Source organism: Glycine max, chromosome 14, assembly GCF_000004515.6.
Source record: "Glycine max cultivar Williams 82 chromosome 14, Glycine_max_v4.0, whole genome shotgun sequence".
Taxonomy (NCBI): Eukaryota; Viridiplantae; Streptophyta; class Magnoliopsida; order Fabales; family Fabaceae; genus Glycine; species Glycine max.
Window position 1 is genome coordinate 49741661 of NC_038250.2, and position 19146 is coordinate 49760806.

General features: G+C 33.9%; 1 protein-coding gene across 7 annotated transcripts; it reads right to left on the reverse strand.

The window, feature by feature from the left end:
- Positions 1 to 2179: 2179 nt before the first annotated feature.
- Positions 2180 to 18472, reverse strand: LOC100779610 (regulator of telomere elongation helicase 1 homolog). 7 transcript variants are annotated; one of them, XM_041008926.1, is made up of 29 exons: positions 17741 to 18472; positions 17580 to 17658; positions 17274 to 17349; positions 17117 to 17181; positions 16946 to 16990; positions 16745 to 16845; positions 16507 to 16648; positions 16205 to 16266; positions 16024 to 16097; positions 15862 to 15932; positions 15146 to 15233; positions 14992 to 15064; positions 14817 to 14912; positions 14180 to 14288; positions 12635 to 12728; positions 12459 to 12542; positions 12331 to 12376; positions 12220 to 12261; positions 11792 to 11985; positions 8653 to 8697; positions 8390 to 8418; positions 8178 to 8299; positions 8032 to 8079; positions 6974 to 7098; positions 6598 to 6881; positions 4976 to 5891; positions 4764 to 4835; positions 4352 to 4471; positions 2180 to 2523 (listed from the first exon to the last, which is right to left on the reverse strand). In XM_041008926.1, the coding sequence occupies exons 1-28, from the start codon at positions 18084 to 18086 to the stop codon at positions 4370 to 4372; spliced, it is 3630 nt and encodes a 1209-aa protein (XP_040864860.1). In that variant the 5' UTR covers positions 18087 to 18472; the 3' UTR covers positions 2180 to 2523; positions 4352 to 4369. The 7 variants fall into 7 exon arrangements, with proteins under 7 accessions (XP_040864860.1, XP_014622685.1, XP_025981227.1 ...); XM_014767199.3 differs by having other exon boundaries at positions 12220 to 12376; positions 16507 to 16615; positions 17741 to 18471; XM_026125442.2 differs by having other exon boundaries at positions 2180 to 2467; positions 12220 to 12376; positions 17741 to 18471.
- Positions 18473 to 19146: the final 674 nt, after the last annotated feature.

Sequence of the window (19146 nt, forward strand, 5' to 3'; positions counted from 1 at the left end):
TTGTCACACACAAAAAATTGGACAACATAGCAACTATAACTATAGCTATCTAACAAAACATAGCAAACAATTTTTTGAGGGTCGAACACCCGTGGCCCAAACCATTGCTCGTGCAGATAAAAATTACAATATGCCAACATCTATATACTAGAAGATAAATTCGCATGCTACAAATATAATTTTCGGAGTTCACACTCTATCTGTCTTATCACTAAATAATCATAATAAAGTACATGCACACATTTTAATTTTATCTCAGCTATATGATAGTAAATAAATCAGCAGTTCCAAAAAATAAATAATTCTACGATAATTTATATGGAGGCACGGATTTCAAAATTAAGTTATCTATTGTCTAAAATAACTTTATCGCTTGGTTTTCCAAAGTTTTGTTCCTAACTTATTTTTATTGCTTTTGGTATTCTAAGAGTCAGATTTTCGCAAATCTTATATGCTACCCTACATTTTCAAACCTAAAAAACTCATTTTTGAGGTCAAAACTTTAATAAAAACAGTCCATACTATTATAACTTTCAATTCAAATTCGTGACAGATTTTTCATTTTACTGAATGTCCTTAAATTTATTTTATTTGTAACTTTTGCTAGGAAACCTTCATTTACGTGAAATTTAAGGCTAACTCTATGTTTTAACATGCAAAGAACTCATTTTTGACAAAAAAAACTCAAGGAAAACAGCTCAGCACATGGATTCAGGACATGACAACAAGCATAAAAATTTCAAAGCAACATGTTCACGGAAGTTTATCAACAAACATATGGTTCAAGAGTTGAAAATACTCCCCTTACCTCTTGATGAACTCATGTAATCTTGAAGGAGAATGAAAAATATTCAATTTTTTTAGAGTTTCCCTTCATAAGTAAAACAAAATAATAATTTCAAGTTATTAGAGAAGCTAGAACAAGAGAATGAATAGGAATCTAAGTCTAGGATGAAGAATGAAACTCATTTACCTAAGCTTGATGACTTAAAGGTTCAAGAACACTAGGAACAAGCTTGGAAGAAGAAGAAGCACAACTAAATTCCACTCCCTCAAGTTTGAATTCCGGAAAAATGAAGGGATGAAAGCTCCAATAAATTTTTCTTTTTCGCAAAGACCAATAAATTATGGTGTATGCTTAAATTGACAAGATCATGTGAGACTTGAATGATCTTGATTGCCAATTTAAACATGTCAATCTATATCACAAATGTTTAATTTGTGGTAAGCTGGATTCTTAAATATTTAATTTGAATTCCTGAAAAAAATTAATAAATTAACATTTGTCACTCCAAAAAAAAAATTGAAGTTTAAATTTCGTTGTTAGCTTTTCAGGTGCTATCGTGTAATAAAGTATTTCTAGTGTCTTTTTCTACATGACATTTTAATATGTTTTGTATTGAAGTGCTGACATAGGCGAACGAATAAATCCCAAATTGACAACTTAACTTTATAGACCCTAACAATTTGACAAGAGGCTAGGTGCAAAAAAAAAAACTCATTTGTGAAATATAAATCCCAAATGTATTTCTAGTAGTCTATCAACTTGAGATTGCAAAAAAAATTCATATTTACGAGTAAAACTCGCTACATATTGAATTTGGAACTACGTAAATAAATTGTTACTTTATAGACCCTACCATATTGAAACTAAGTAAATTCCTTAATTGTATGTTAAATAAATTGACCTAAAAATTAAACTGCAAAAAAAAAGTTTCAAAATTTATATTTCAAAACTGAAGAATGAACGAATTTATCGAGTGTAAACATGTTTTTAAATTATTTTTTTCTTCATGTTTTTTTTTTTTATATTTTAACAAATATTCAGATACCTATGCATTAATGCATACCCACGAATATTCATAAAATTCTTAGATACTTCACTTAACACTTGTGTGGGTATGAAGCAAGTATAAGGCAAATTTTCATCTAATAGGATATGTAGTTTCGAATTGCGTTGCCTTATTGTCTTTCCTACCATCAACTGAAGCTCCATAAATACTCTAAAAATTCATACTGTTTTCCATGTTTTCTCAACTTAAAAAGGCTATTGATCAAATGGAACGGTATGAATTTTACTTATATGGTACTGCAACCATGCCTCCATTTCAAAACAATTTTTGATTTCAATTTTATCAAAAGGAACCTTACTGAGTAACAATGACATAACACCTGGAGGGACCGTGCTAAAACATACTGCAATTAGTTATTCGAATATAGTTCGATACATGCAAGATAGTACTATTGGAAATGCTTTACAGAAAAGCTCAACTATGAGTCAGGATATGTAACAAGAAATCATCCTCCAAACTGTACAAAAAGAAAGCAAAATTTTATAACTTGCTGTACAGAAGCACCTCTGCAATTCGGGTCATTTGGTAACTTTGAGATACTCTCGTACCACCAACACATAGGTTTCATACTTGGTATTCATGTATTTTGAGGGAAGGGAGCGATGGCAGCAGATCTTGAAGGCAGGAAAAATGTACAAATCAATCCCGAAATTCCAAAACACGATAAGCTCTGCATCTTTCAATAAGATATGATTAATGAAATTAAAATATTGACTTAAATATGTTTTTGGTGTATGATAAATATTTATTTTTTGCGTTTAATTTCTAATAATTTTTTCCTTCAAATCAGATCCCTGATATTTGAAAAATTGTCTCTGGTTGGTCAAAATCTTATTTGACTACATGACCATTAACCGGTCACGCAAAAATGCCATATGTAGTGTCACTTGTAATCTTTGTTTGAGAGGGATTAGGCATGAAAAAAAATTTAATTTTTTAAAATTAAAAACGACATTTATGCAAGCTCCTTCCTCCTTTTTTGCAACCTCTCCATGCACCACCACCATCAAACAACGACCCACACCTAAAACATCCCTTCTCTGATCACAAATACAAACCCAAAACATCTAACCTCCTTGGAACTCTGCGCAAATTTGCTCAACAAATCCGAAAACCTCTCCGCTTTCGAAACCATAGTATCCAAAACCTAGGAAGATGGTGTGAGTAACTAGCATGTAGGGCTTAGATGAAACCTAGGCTCAGTGAAACACTACGACGACACACCTCTCAAAACAACGGTATCAGGTTCACACCAACTTTCAAACACGACATCCTTTTTCATTCCTTGAAAATCATCTGAAACAAGAGCCATAACGACGAGTCTAAAATTAATGCCTTTGATCCCGTTAAGCTTCTCCATTCATCAAAAGTAGTGATTCTCTATTCGAAAGGAAGAGAGATCCCATATGCGGAGTGTTCTGACAGTGACGGGGTCGTCGTGCTTGCGGCGTGAGGTAGTGGGAGAAAACGGGGTCATCTCGATCTCCAACGACTTCAATGCTTTTTCTTACTCTTCTTCATTATTCTTCTTCTGTTGTTGCTCCTTACTAATAATCGCACGAGATGCACACCTTGACGGTGGAACCAATGAGAAGTAGATTGGGGTTTAGGCTCAACAGAGAAAGGGGTAACAGATTGGGAAAAGAAAGAAATAGAAAATTTTTTAACATGCAAAAAATCATTGTTTACTTTTTTATATAAAAAAGAAATCATGTGCAATCCCACTTAAATAAAGATTACACGTGACACCACACGTGATATGCCTGCATAATCTATTAACGGCCACATGGACAGATAACGATTTTGAACTAATGACAAGAACTTAGACAATTTTTCATATATTAGGGACCCGATCAAAAGAAAAAATTTATTATGGACCAAATATAAAAAGTAGTATTTATCAAGGATCAAAAAATATTTAAGCCTAAAATGTTCTATAAAACAAAAGTAATAAAACCATCAACACAAGTATTTTTGTGCAAAAAATAATAATATATATAGATGGGCAATTAGCTCAATCAGCAACTATCAATAGCAAACTACTTATATTTGACTAGAATACTTCCCCAACATGCTGAAGAAAAAAAAACACTAGTAAATTAAGCATTTGATTCCAAAAAGTTCCTAATTGGGGAGGGGTGAAAGGCTCAGAATGACTGGTGTTTCCCAACTTTAGGTATCCACTCAATTAAATGCAAAAGAATAAGAGATAAATAAAAATACAACTCACATAGAAAATTTAATTACATTAAATGGGATGGATGTCAAACAAAAAATATTCTGATTCAATTTTTGAGAAACAAACATCCCACCTCAATTTGTGTTCTTAACATAGTTATCAAAATTGTGTCATAATTCCAATCTTACTAGCTTCAATTCTGGGTTGCTGCACAATGCAAGACTCTTAGTCTTTGTTGCATCATTTACAGACAAGACAACTCTAAGACAAAAGTATACTTTTCAACAAAAAATGCTTGAAGCATTACTTGAATTCTTACCTTAGAATTTCTAGTCTTCTAGACTTCTGAATTCCCTGGTCGGGGAAAATAAGAATATTTCTCAATAGAATTTAAGACAGCAATTTCATCCTCCCTAGAGTCTTTAACTGGCGACAGATCCTATAGCAATTCAGAAGATGTTATCATAAATTGTCAGAAGAGTACATAGCTCATTTATATTATAATTGAGCACTTTAGCATGCATGAAGAACAATTTCAAAAGTGCAGATAAAAGACAGCGTTTTGTGAAGTTTTGTTAACTTTCAGTTTCAAACATTTTTCCCTTGCCATAAAATATTTGTTTTTGGCAATATGCTAGAAAACAGATTGGTCACTATCACCAAAAAAACAATTATTTTAACAAGTATTAACTTCTTGGAGAAGACTAACAAGCAATATGCCTTGATCTTACCACTTTCCCTGAGGCAACGTTCCCTGATTCCTCACTGCTCTTCACTTCCAATGAATCAAAGTAAAACAATATCTGGAGAAGAAATGTTAAGTGAAAAATACAATTGGAAGAACACCAGCAGAGAAAATTGACACAGCTGGAACTGGAACAGCAAAGAACAATGCAAAAAGGGACATAAAGATTCATGTACAAGTGAAACAAGGTTGCCTGACCCTGGTGGTAAAAGTCACCTTGTCAAGTAACTGAACATTTGATGAGTCAGTAGCCATGATCTGAACTCCTAGCAAATTGTTGATATTACTGCAGAAGGGACAGAAAATAGTGCTGAAGACACACCCATCTTCTGGACACCAAATACCCTGTTCCATTGCACTTTTGGGTATTCCATTGCAAATTCGTTGATCAACAAATAAAGAATCGGTAATTATAACTGGAACACTCTTTAAAGTATCAGTATTGTAAGTTTTCAACCTCTGTTTCAAAAGGGATCTCAAATGATTTTTTGATGATGAAATCAATGAGCATGTAAGATATAGATGATTCTCAGGTCGGCCCAATGGACTTTTGCAGAGTGAACAAAATATCTGTAACCTTTTGTCTAGTGGAGGGGCAGTTGGTGAACAAGAACCAGGTATAGTGCTTGTCAGTAATGGAGGAGAATTTGACTTCAAAATTCTCTTGAAACCATATTCACTTCCATGAGTTATCTCTCTAACATCTACGGAGCTTTTTGTGTACCATGTAAGAGGACTGGCACAAGGTGCAACAAAATTATCTTCTTCAACGAGGTTTATAAATGGAGTGACCATGGGATTTCTCCTTTTCTGATTATGAGAGTTAACACTTTCCATTTCTGGAATATCACTTGTAATTACATTCTTTTTAGGAGTAATTGTTATTGAAGACTGGGCCCTTGAAGAGTTTTTACTTCCTTTAGTTAAAGACATTATTGAAAGACTTGATAAGTGATCTGCAAATTGAGCTGAGGCCTCAATTATGATGGAACCAGAGTTGTCATCCTTGGAGTAATCAGGACTAGTGGGATCATTTTCAACATCTATACAAGGGGTTTCCATGACAATGGAAGTTTCCTCATGTATGATTGCCACAGATGATTCTCCAGTGAACCTGTAAGAAATACATTTTTCAACAGGTAACCACATTGTGATTGTTTAATGATGTAAAAATAGTTGCAAATTATGTTTAGACGATTTCCATTTGTTGGCATAAAAACTATCAACTGTACCCACAATATTTCACCAGATAAAAAATGAATGTCTAGATGCATCTGATATTGTAGATACTAAGGTTGATCCTGTATTACAGAATTGAAAGCCCTGAATGAACCCACCCAAAACAAAATAGAAATGCACAAGCATAAGGGAACAGCATATTTAAATTTAAAAAAGAAAAATAGTTCATCCAGGTCAATTGATGTCTTCTTTATTTATTCACCCAAAAGAGAAAAATTACACCACCATAAGTTTTAATACAAGATCCCTGGCAGTTTGGCTAACTCAAATATATAGCTACATATGCTTAAAGATCAGGTAACATGACGAAAGGCAATTGGTATTTGTTAAATAAACAATCACAGAATCAGCTGAATGTTCTATACTTCAGATGTAGTGAATAGAAGATTAATATCCCTTGCATATCTATGAAATTTGAAATATGGAGGCCAAAATACACAAATTTGGTGACAGCCAAAGAAGGATTTAACTCCACCAATTTTTCAAATTAGAAGTGTTTATCATTAGGTTTAAATGTTTAGTTACTAAAAAATAGCCATACCAATTACAACAAAATGGTGGAAACACAAAAAGAGAGATACCTTGGCTCTGTCTGATTACAGCATTGTGGGAGATATTTACAATTGTATGTGTTACTGCTCTTTTGAGCTGATGGCTGACTCTCAACAAGATCTTGAGGGGTTAGTGTGGGAAAAGACATGTTATTCTCAATCACTGATGTTTCTCTCCCATCTCCATTACCAGACTTGTTCAGCTTCTGATTTTTCTTTCTTTTGAACCATGCATTCTGATCCTTGATTTGGACGACATCCCCATTTAAACCCAAACTCTGTGTGGCATGTACTGTATTTATGCCATAATGTTTCTACAGCAAGTTGACCATATATTAATAATCCTTTCTCCACTAAACCTTGAAGAGGAAAGAGGTAGATTATAATGAACCAACATGCCATGTACCTTGGCATCCTCAAAGAAAGATTTTAGTCCCTCCAATGACAAATCAAAGCTGTCATATACTCTCAACGGTCTTCTTAGCCACTTTGAAATGAATGCCCTATTTCTTTCATCCCGAAAACGTTCATCTATTTCCACAAGAATAATTACACCAATTATGATGCAAACACTGGTTGAAAATGTAGAGTTGATAGCTATACAAAGAACAGTGTTAAAATAAACTGCACTGCAATAATGGCATAGCAAAACACAAGGAGAAAACACTAGATTATTAGATTTGAAACAAAAAAGGTACTTTGCAAGACAGAACTGCCTGCTTTTATGGTTGCACCATGGGAATAACTGCCATGACTCATGATAAGTTTTATGTTCCATGGGAGAATATTTGCCAATGGTACGATGTCTACCAACATTAAAAACATGCTTAAAGGAATTAATTCCAAACAAACTAATGAAAAAGACAACAGTTTTAATGCTGTAAACTCTTACACAGCAACTACCAGTGTAATATTTGGCATATCCTGGGAAACCTAATAAGTTCCACCCTCCCTTTCAAATATAAAAATCAGTTTCTAAATTCTAAATCCAAAAAGGAGAGAAACTGTTGAAATATAAACTTGATTGTGGGTATTATCAAAAAGCCCAAGTTCTAGAAGATTCTAGAAGACATGTAAAGCTAAAATTCTAGAAGAATGTTCTTGAGAAATCTATTTTAGAAGATAATTCTAGAGTAGCTTATAGAATATTCTAGAATGTGAGTAACTTTGTATTTATGAAGAAAGTTCTAGAGAATCATTTGTAGCCATTAGATTAAGTGTGTGTCGACAAAATCCTAACCATTGGTTTAGGAGGAGCCACTAGTATAAATAAGGGTGATGTATTAGAGTTTGTATCAAGTCACAAATCAAGAAGTAGTGATCATTTGTACAAGTAATCTCTTCCTCCAAAACTTTCTAATCTCTCCCATTCTCAAATATTCCCTTCAATACTAAAATTTCCTTCCAACAGAAACAACGTATAAAGTGGAAGAGAAGAGAACTGAAGTGGAGGGCAGTTCATACCCAATAGGACAATTGCTCCATAATCAAGTTTATGTCGTATACAGCGCCCTACAGAAAATAAAAGGTAATCAGTGTAAAGAATTTAAAATTTTGAAAAAAAATCAGCTTTGGTTTGTGATGAAAAAATAAATTGAATTAAGCCTTACCTGCTGCTTGATTTAAAACTCGGAATGCTTGGTGGCAGTACCACTCACTTCCACTCAAAAGATTTTTGGATGATTTGTAGGTGTCATTATATTTCTTCTTCAGTGCAACTTGAATATCATTTCTGTTAGTTGTAATAAATCAAGCAATCAGAATTTTGTTCACATAGCGGGATTCCTTCAAAAGAAAATTTATAAGAGAAAAGGAGTCTTACATATTGGGAAATGGAATACCAACAATAATCTGAGATTATCAAGGACGTACAATCTTAGTTAACATTACATTGATTATTAAAAAATGGAATATCCGTGTGATCAAGTAGTTCGTTTTCACAATCTTTTTTTAATCTTTATTTTGATAATCTGAGAATATATCTACTTTCAATCCTCACAAGATATACCATAGCCACATGGCAGATCAAGATCCATTACCCACCGATAATAGTGAACAATAAATTATAAGTAGAAATAAGGATACAACTACTCTGGCATTATCATCGGAGAAATCAATTCCTTCAGAAACCTGCAACACGAGCGTTATATTATGTTGATCGAATAAACACAAGCGTATAATAATGCAGACATATGCACAAATAACTATGCTAAAGGTAAATTGAATTCATATATCTTAAAGCAGTCATATCATCAACATAGATTAAAACATTTTAAATAATGGTAATGCTATTGACACAACCAATAGTTTATTTTCACTCTCAATTACTTTTAATGCCATTTCCGAATTGACCTTAATGAAATGTAAACATACAAATAGAAATATAATCAATTAAATTAGTAACAAATCATATTAAAGAAATCACAATTAAAATCTCTGCATATAGTCTCATAGTTGGTCCCAAGCCTAAGTAAAGGAAGAGAGGTTGTGTTAGGCCAGAGAGATAGTGCCAAGATAGAGTATATAAGTGAGGGACAATCCTCATCTTATGAGTTAACTTTTGGGGTTGAGTTCGACCCAAACCCACATTTTTTTTTTGGAAGGCAAAAATATATATATATTATAAATAGCAAACCACTACGAGAGGTACTGTAAAAGAGATCCCAAACCCACATTCTAAGATGATATTATAGTTTATCTTAGATTCATTAAAAAGGGTCACACACCATATTATACACGCACCAAACCAAAAAGTGTTGGGCATAAAGAATGTATTGAAAAAAATCCAAGTCCCACATTGACTAGAGATATGGCCAAGACAGAGTATATTAGTGGGGGGAAACCCTCACCCTATGAGCTGGCTTTTAGGGTTGAATTAGGCTCAAACTCACGTTATAAGACAGGCCCTTGAACTTGATAGCCAACACCAAACTTTTCAAAACCTCAAAGTCTCAAACATGGATCACCCACGACAAATTACGTATGCTAATGCTAGGTTGTTACCTGGAAGCTAAACACTATATGACTCATGTCTAGTGTTAAATGAATTAGAGTTATTGCATTGGTGCCTAGATGTAATGTTAAATGAGTAAATGAGTAAGGGTTTTCACTTCTTTTTTTTTATGAATGTGGGTAAAGAAGCTAACCCAAGAGTGCTTGATTAGGTTTGGGACTTGAAATTTGGCAAGTAAATCTTTGGAGGTGGTGAACATCAAGATTCAGAGAAGGATTAACATCATGTGTCTTGAAGAAACTAAATGGATTGGAGAAAAAACTGAGGAGCTAGACACAACAGGAAAGAGAAAAGAATGGAATAAGTATTGTTGTGGATATGAACTGGAAGGACAATGTGGTAGATGCAAAAAGAATTAGAGACAAGATTTTATCTATAAAATTAATGGTTGCATGGAACATTATCAATATCAGCAATGCTTATGCACTAGAAATAGGACCTGCAGTACTTTTTCAAAGAAAACATTTGGAAATCAAGGGATTGTGATACGTATTGTATCAATTGGTGCTGCAAAAGAAGGAAAATAACAAAAAGGCACAAATAGAGAAAATGAGAGCAAGCTCCCCCTAATCAAAGATGAATCTCTAGACTCCCAATTTCATTCCAAAATATCCTCCCCCCATACAAACAGTGCCCTTTCTCTTAACAGAATTCACTCACTGTTTCTCACTCCTCTAACTAACTCAATTCCCACTCACAAAGCACGACAGCACTAATTCTGAATGGACTCCGTTACCCTCTTGGGCCTTTGTGTAAAGCTTCAAAGGTTTCTCACTATTGGGCCAATTCCGATCAGATTGTGTTAGGATTTAAGGAGAAGGGTGAGTTAGTTAGTTAGAGGGATTTATTAGATATAAATAGGGGAAGAAGGATAGGAGACAAGGAGATCTGTGTCATTTTGTTAATTGAACATTAGTTCTTTGTGAAAGGAAAAATCTTTTCTGAAAGGGAAACCCTTAGAGGAGAGTTATGTTTCCTATTTTCTGTTTTCTTCCTATTCAATAAAATTCTTTCTTTTCTTTCTCATTTCAATTATTGGTTCCTAACAAATCGTTCATGGTTTTTCATACAAAAAAAAATATTCTTATAGGCAGAGATTTAAATGCATATGTTGGAAGTAAGGCAAGACAATTTACAAGAGCTCATGATGGTTTTGGTTTTAGAGAGCTATATGAGAAAAGACAATCTATTCTTGATTTCTCAATGGCAAATCACCTCAAAATTATGCACACTTATTTTAAAAAGTGGGAAGAACATTTAATCACTTACAAGAGTGGAACCTTAAGGTTGCAAATTGATTATTTTTTTTGTAAGGAGTTCAAATGAAAGAGCTTGCAAGAATTCTAAGAAAGTTTTACTATATGACATAAGGTATTGATCCTAGATGTCTATTTTAAGAACTGTAAACTGCAAATTAAAAATTCAAAAATCAAGTGGTGACAACTTAATAGTGATATACATTTGACTTTTAAGAAGAAATTATTGGTGAAAAGTAAGGTGGAATCACAAGGTAGCGCTGAGTCCATTTAAGATAAGATGTCTAAGAAAGTTCGGAAGGTTGCTAAAGCAGTTGAGTGAATCCAAAGTTTTGAACTGAGATAAGAAATCTTAGTGGTAGAATAAAAGGGTGCTATAATGTTGAAAATTGGACAGGATATCAAAAGGCTAAAAATGAAACAAGAAAAGTTGTGAGGCACAATTTAGTAAGAGGAGATTTTTAATGAGTGAGAGGAATAAATCTTGACCACAATTATATATGAATGGTCAAGATTAAAAGTTTTTTCAAAGAGGAAAGACCAAGTTACTCCAAGAGTAACTCTAAAATCTAATGGTTCTAATGATTAACTAATTTTAACCATTAGATTCCAAAAAAATGAATGGTAAAGATGGGGAGTAACTCTAAAAAAGTTACTTTTAGAGTAACTTGACCCCTCCTCTTTTTAAAATCACATAATCATTTCAAATAGTGATGTGACTTTTTGAAAAACTCACATAACTTGTATGATTTAATCTTAATCAATCATAGTAAAATCTAGTGGTCAATATTTGCTTTTGTTGTTCTAAAAAAAAGTCCTATCTAGGGAAAAACTATAAGCAAATATAACTGTAGCACTACTAAAGCATAGCAAAAATCAAATTTCTCATTCCACAATTGTTGCCTCATAAAAGCTGCATCTAAAATAATTAGATACAAATAAAATTCTGACGCACCTTTCCTCGACAAACACCAAGTAAAGCAGCTCCTCCTTTCTCAGAATTCTGTAGGGAATCAACTGCATGAGCATGATTTAGATCAATTTTCTTAATCCTTCTTTTCCTTTTCAGTGCAGGTATTTTGCCATGAATTGAATGATAATACCCCTTTAATGCAAGTTCAAAATCTTCTTGGCTTCCTCCTCTTGATTCTACACACCAAGCACAAACATAATACAAATTCTTATTACAACCAAAAATTATTGCCAGGACAACAAAATCAACTTTAGATATAAATACCAAAGTAATGTCCCATCTACTTTGACATTTGCACTTTGCAGAAAAAAAGGATGGTAAAAAGTAAAAGCAAATATATCAACAGACACTCAGATCTAAAACCTAATCCATAATACACGAAAATCATTTGGAAGATAAGGATAACTCACCAACAAAAAGAGGCTTTTCTGCATTTAGTCGAGACCATTGACCTGTTTCAGACCAACGCTTGCATAATTTGTCCATCAATTTATAACTTGGAAAGAACACAAGGCATCCACCTGGAACAATCTTGAAGATTTCCTCTAAAGATTTTCCAACTGCATCCTAAATCATAGCTTATAATAACTAGATGTACTCTAAAGGCAAGAATAACATATGCTGAAAAATTTATGTTGAGCAAGCATACCTGGAATGCATATCCATCTGCTGTTTTGTAACTTGCATTTAAAGGATAATTGCCAGGACCAGTGGAGATTATAGCGGGCCACACCTACATTCAAGAGGTTATAACTTGTTGAACAAGCACTTACAGGGCTAAAAGGAATAATGAACTTTGAAGAAAAATTGAGAAGTAGCCAAAACCTGTGAGTCAACATCAATTACATGAGGAGCTTCTAGACTAGTTTCAAAATGAACTCCAAGCTCAGAGGTAAAGGATGCCATTGGTGACAGTGTTCTGAAATACCAAAATTAGTATGTAAATGATACTACAAGAATGCTAGGAAGCAGAAATGCTATAAGAACTGAGCTCACTTCTCAAAAAAATTTGGCCCTCACATGCTGGGTGTCATGGCAATTAAAAATAAAAATAGAAGACTCTCCCTCATTTTAGCAATAAAAATTTGTATGACATTGGCATATATATCAATTATTTGGTGAAAGTTTACCTTTACCATGAATGTTTGAGGGGCCAATACCTTACTGGAACTGTATTTCAACAAATGCTTTTTACAAAACGTAACAGTAAAATGGTTATTTCTGTCATCTAGACATATATATAGAGGAGCGATCAAGTTACTCATCATCGTCATCCTTCATTTTCATCTAATCTAACGGTTAAGATGAGTTACTCTTTAGAACCATTAGATTTCAAGAAAATGAATGGTGAGAATGAGGAGTAACTCTAAAAGAGTTATACTTGATATATATAGGACGTATCATATGAGAAAGACTAATCTCAACCGTTAGATTAAAATTAAAGATCAAGATTAAAATATTGTCATGACCATCATCGTTGCCACCAACATAACTATCACCGCTACTACCACTGGTGGTGACAGCGGCGATCACAGTGGTGGTGGTGATGGCGGCGATGACAGCGGTAACAATCATGTTAATCATGTTAGCGGTGGCAAGGGCAGTGATGATCATAGTGGTGTTGAGGTGGCGGCTATGGCAATTATGGTGGAAACAGTCATGACAGTAGTGGTGGTCATGATGATGATAGGTTTAGAATATTTTAGGACATTATAGATTAAATCTTTAAGATATTTGTTTCCTGTTTGGTAAAACTTGTGTAGATTTTATGATTAAATGAAATTTTAATTTGAATTTAAAATATTTTAATCTTGGCCTTTTATTTTAATCTAACAATTGAGATTAGTCATTCTCATTCTCACATAAGATGATCATTCTCATCTCATATCATATGTCCTCTCTCTATATATATAGTTTGGCATATTTACAGACATTATTATGAAATATGAATGTCTAAATAGGAAAAATATTGACAAAGGACATTTTACAAATACGATGCTAAGTTAATTTGGGAGATTTTAATATAATATTTGAGACATTGATACATTACTGGAATACAGGACATGTATTCAAACAGAGATGCTTTAAAGAAAATTAGTATGGAAAAGCAGGTTAATTTTGCATATAACTGCAAAAACAGACTGGGTTATTGCCCACCCACCCAGGTCCAGAAGAATATGGGCCCGGACATAATTATATGCTTATATGAAATCAGGCTTAAGTGGCCTAGACCTAAGTGCCTCATTATCAGGATTCAGGAACACATTATGAGATGCATTTTTAAAACAGGAGAAAAAATACAAAGAATTCTGCCCTGAACATGTATAAACATGGGCTTGGCCATTAGGTGCCCATTCACATTATGCTTACCCTGAAGTCAAGATGACTGATAAAGAAAGATTAGCAACATCTCTAAACACAACTGCTGGATTTAAGCACCATAAACTTAAAGTGTATGTCCAGTTTCTAGAAGCTCTTCCTGGCATAGAACCAACGAATGGTAATTATAATAATGCAGTAATAACCCAGGCAGAAACATAAGATATATAGTTACATACTAGCTATTAGAACCTTTTACAATGTCATCAATTAATTCAACCTGTAATTGTTTTCCCAATATTAAAAGGAAAAGGGTCCTCATTTGTCTTCAGTTCACAAAATAAATACACTCTTATATCTCATTTCTAGTCTCCTTTTTAAGTTCTGAAAATAGTAATAATCTGTCCACTACTCTAACACCATCAGTTTCAGGACCACTACAAGGATCCAAAGATTAAAAACAATTTAACCTTTTATGTTTAAGAAAAATCTTTTAAATTCTTGTCTCCCTATAAATGATTTCAATTTGTTAATTTAGATTATATTATATTTCAAGAGACTCCAAAAACTCCATTCATACAACCAAAAGATTTCTAAGCCATTTTCCATTCACTTCTATATGGATAACAACCATGTCATTTGTGGTCCTGCTGGATATTATTGTTAGACTGAAATTGCAACTATTTACCAGTATCTTCTCTGATACATCGCTGAAGAGCAAGCTGGTAATCCAACATGTGAGATCCATTTCTCGAGAAGAAATAAGTTAGCGATGAGAATAAGCCTGAAATGAGATCAATAAATATCATTGGTCGTAACAAATATTTAGAGCCAAGTCAGACATAAAAACCATAACCCCAGACCTTCCAATGTTATCACTGACATGGCACTTATATGCGGTGCATCTGTCTCCAAGTCTGTAGCAACTTTGATTGCCTTGAATAAATTATCAAGTAGATAAATAGCACACAGACATAAGAATAATAGTATAATACAAATGCCAAACAAATGAGATACCTTGGTAGCACATTCTAGCAAGATAGGGAAACACTGTTTTGAAATATTTGCTTCTTCAAGCTCTCTTAAAGCCTTATCACCAGTCCAACTATACATAAAGAAAGCTTATGTCATTAAATCCCAGATATAATTCACAAGTTATGGGTTTTATTTGATGAGGCTCTAGCCACCAGACAATACAACGGTTAAATAATTTTTCAAAATAGCAATTGAATTGCAAGTTTGCAACAGACGAAAAAGAATTTAACCACAGAGAGCTTAAAGCAACCCTTCAATTCTCAAATAGTAAATGTCATATGTGAACGCAGGCAATCAAACATAAACAAATAAGATCAAAGGATCAATTTCTTATTAACACAAGAACTGGGTTCAAAAAAATGACAAAAGAAATTAATAGATAATTTCCTGAGCAGCTTAAATAAATGGAGATTTACTTGGGAAAAAGAAAAGTGCATGTTCCTTATTATTAACAGTATCATCCCAACCCAAGTGGAGTCTCATTTTCCCAATGCCCTTTTATTCAGTCTGATTGTTGCAATTCCAATCAATTACTAACTGCATAACACTATAAGGCATGCTTATATCAAATCTATAGCAAACCAACTTCTATAATACTAGGAATTTCTAGAGCCTCAAGATCCAAATTACAAAATGAAAAATGCATTACAAAATAATAATAAATAGAGGCATAAGAAATGACAAAATCCTTAACTTACCAAGACACATAGTGCTGAAAATCACGTTTTTCTAGCTTGTTCTTCTTCTGTTCCATCCAACTAGTAAGGCCCTGCAAAAATGCAGCACTCATTAAAGATATACAGTCACTGAGGATAAATTTATAGGTCACACATTTCAAACCAAATATCTAATCCTATTACCTGTGTCATTTCATATAGCGGTTGGTAAATTTCAGCCTTAATAGAACAAAGTTGTTGAAGCTCCATTTGTAGTTCTTTCAAAGGTATGACCATATAGTTAAGCCTCATTATTAGTGACGACAAATAAAAGCTAAAATTATTGGTGACAATGAAAATAAAAGCTAAAAGGTTCATAACATACTATCCACAACATCCTCTTCAATATCCACACTGCCAGCATCACGAGCAATGTCCTCTATGTTGCTGCAAAGTGCAAGCATGTGAGGTCCATTTCATAGAGAAAAACACGAATAAACTACCAAACTAAAGAAATTTCTCATTAAGCTCTACATAGGATTTGTATTGCATACAACTGATGGTGTGTCAAAAACATCAGGAATCCATATATTATCTAAAGAATAAAATAAGGCACTTCAATTTAACTGGACTTCTCAAACTATTTCATTGACTTGGCAACTAAATAGAAAGAGATGAGCAGCTCACTGAGCTTCATCAAGAATCACTATGGCTCCTTTAATATCCACATCCATTGCTGCCCGAATGACTGGATTAATGATGTAGTTATATGGACAAAATACCAACTGTGCATCATCTGACATAGAACGAGCAGCATAATAAGAACAACCTGAAAGTGGAGACAGCATAAGACTTGTACTATACAAAGCTTAGCATAAAATTTAAAACAAATAAATAAAAGGCTAAAATAATAACAAGACCCAACCTTTTACCAATTGTCCAACTTTTACAAGATCTTCTATGTCATGTACCTCATTGCATCCTCCTTTATGAAGGGATGGATGACCTTTGACTTTATGAGCATTTCTGCATAAGTGCATAGATATTAAGCTTCTCATTTCAGTTACTTCAGGAACTGTGATATAAAAAATAGATAGGAAGCATGAGTGGATAAGCATACACTCACTTGAATTCTGGACACCCCGTTGCCTGATCTTTCAATAATAGTTTACTGAGAACATTTTATGAAAAATATCAGTATAAATATTGCAATATGAGAACATTTTATGAAATATATCAGTACAAAGATGGAGGGAGGAGATTCTCATAAGGTAAAAATTCTCAAGGTAAAAGCAACCATTCATCGTTGATGTTCTCTTTGCCCATTATATTTTTATTTGTGCAGTAATGTTTCCGCGATGCCTGGCAAAATAAGAAAGGGAAAAATACTCAGACAAATCAATAATGCTTTACTGTGAAGTCCGAGTGCCATCAAAGAAATGGATTCAACCCACCAACACAGCCATAGGAACCCTGTATGCAGTTTTCCGCAATTCACGAACCACTTGAGAAATTTGTGAGTGTGTTCTCCTTATGCAATAGAACAAAATATGACCAAGTTAAGTGACGATGCCTATACTTTAAGATATAGAAAGCGGCCTGGAAAATCTGAAACCATCTAATCTAATCGTCTCTACAATATTCAGCAATACTAATTGATTGGAACCATAATAACAAAACTTCTCAATTTTATAACTATGAATTACTTAGGGAACAAAAAAAAAAGGAATCAAATGATAACTCGACGGTTAAAAACCTACGAGGCATAATATATAGTGGGTGCTTCCTTTTTCTTCTGCTTCTTGTTGTTGCCCTCAGATTGCGTACGGTCCAGACTTTCTGATGCCAAAACCAAGGAGAATTTGGTGAGGATAACAGAAACCAAATAAAGGAAATATGGTCGATTGGAAGAGACAGTTACCAGAAGAAAGTGGAACTTCGTCGGGAACAAAACCGCCGCCATAAGCCAGAGGATCGGCGGTTGCCTCATGTGCGGACTTGAGGTGGTGGTGTTGAGATTTATAATGGTGCTGCCAAGCGAGAGAGGAACAGAGAAGCGACAGGGACTTGCCAGTGCCGGTTGGAGACTCAAGCAACGCGTGACAATGGCCTTCTTTCTGAGCTCGATTAAGGGTGGAAATTACTCTACCCATAAAGGCAAATTGAGACCCGTATGGCTGATAGGGAAACTCCACTTGCAGACCGCCGATGTGGTACACATTTTTAGGGTTAGGGTTTGATGCAGAGATCATTTTTTTCTTTTCCATTCACTTCAGATTTCACAATGGCAGATGCTGTGTGTCTCTCTACTTGTGTGCTGTATAAGTTTAGGCGGGAAACCTGGTTTCTGAATACGATTAGGCGGTAAGTTACTGGTTTACAAAAGATTCTCTTTTACGTTTACAGCTTGAATTTTGTTATTTTATTATTAGTATTTTGTATTTTTTAATTTTGTTATTTTGTTATTTTATTACTAGTATTTTGTATTTTTTTAGTTTAAATTTTGGAAACTTTTGAGGAGACCTAAATTAAAAAAAAATCATGTAAATTTATTTTAACGTTAAAGGAACTTCTTCTCTCCGTTTTTATTTGTGTTGTGCTTGGAAAGACTTGTCCACATGATTCAAAACTCAATTCATAACAATATATGAAAATCATTCCCTTTCAGGAAGGGGAATACAGTGTAGGTCTCCCACTTGACGATATTATTCTGGTAGTTGAAGTTACAAACAATCAGGTAGATGAGATTGACAACATTCTTAACCTTTTTGCCTTGATTTCGGATCAATTTGTTAATAGAGATAAATCTTCAATTTGTTTCTCTTCAAATGTTTTTCACACACAAGTTGTTGCCCTTGGCTAAAGGTTGAACATCCCTTCCACATATGATCTCCACACTTGTACGGGATTCATGGTTCTTCATAAGATAAAATGTTATGCTTATTTTCTTAACCCTGGTTGACAAGGTAAGAAAAAAACTTAATAGCTAGAAAAGTAGATCTTTATCCATGGATGGTCGCATTAATTTGGCACAATATTGCCTTTTAAACCTTCTTTCTTATTGGATTCAAGTCGCAACTCTCCCCAACTTCAATCTGTTATGAGATTGAAAATCTATGTAGAGACTTTGTGTGGGGAAGTGATGGAGACAATCGCAAATTCATCTTGTCTCTTGGGAGATTAATTGCAAGCCGAAAGAACACGGTGGCCTCGGTTTCAAAAACATCAAAACTCAACCAGACTTACTTTCTAAAGTTGGGATGATCTCTTATTACTCAAGTCCCCTTTGGATGTGCAGTCTTGAGGATAAATACAACTGTGGCGTTT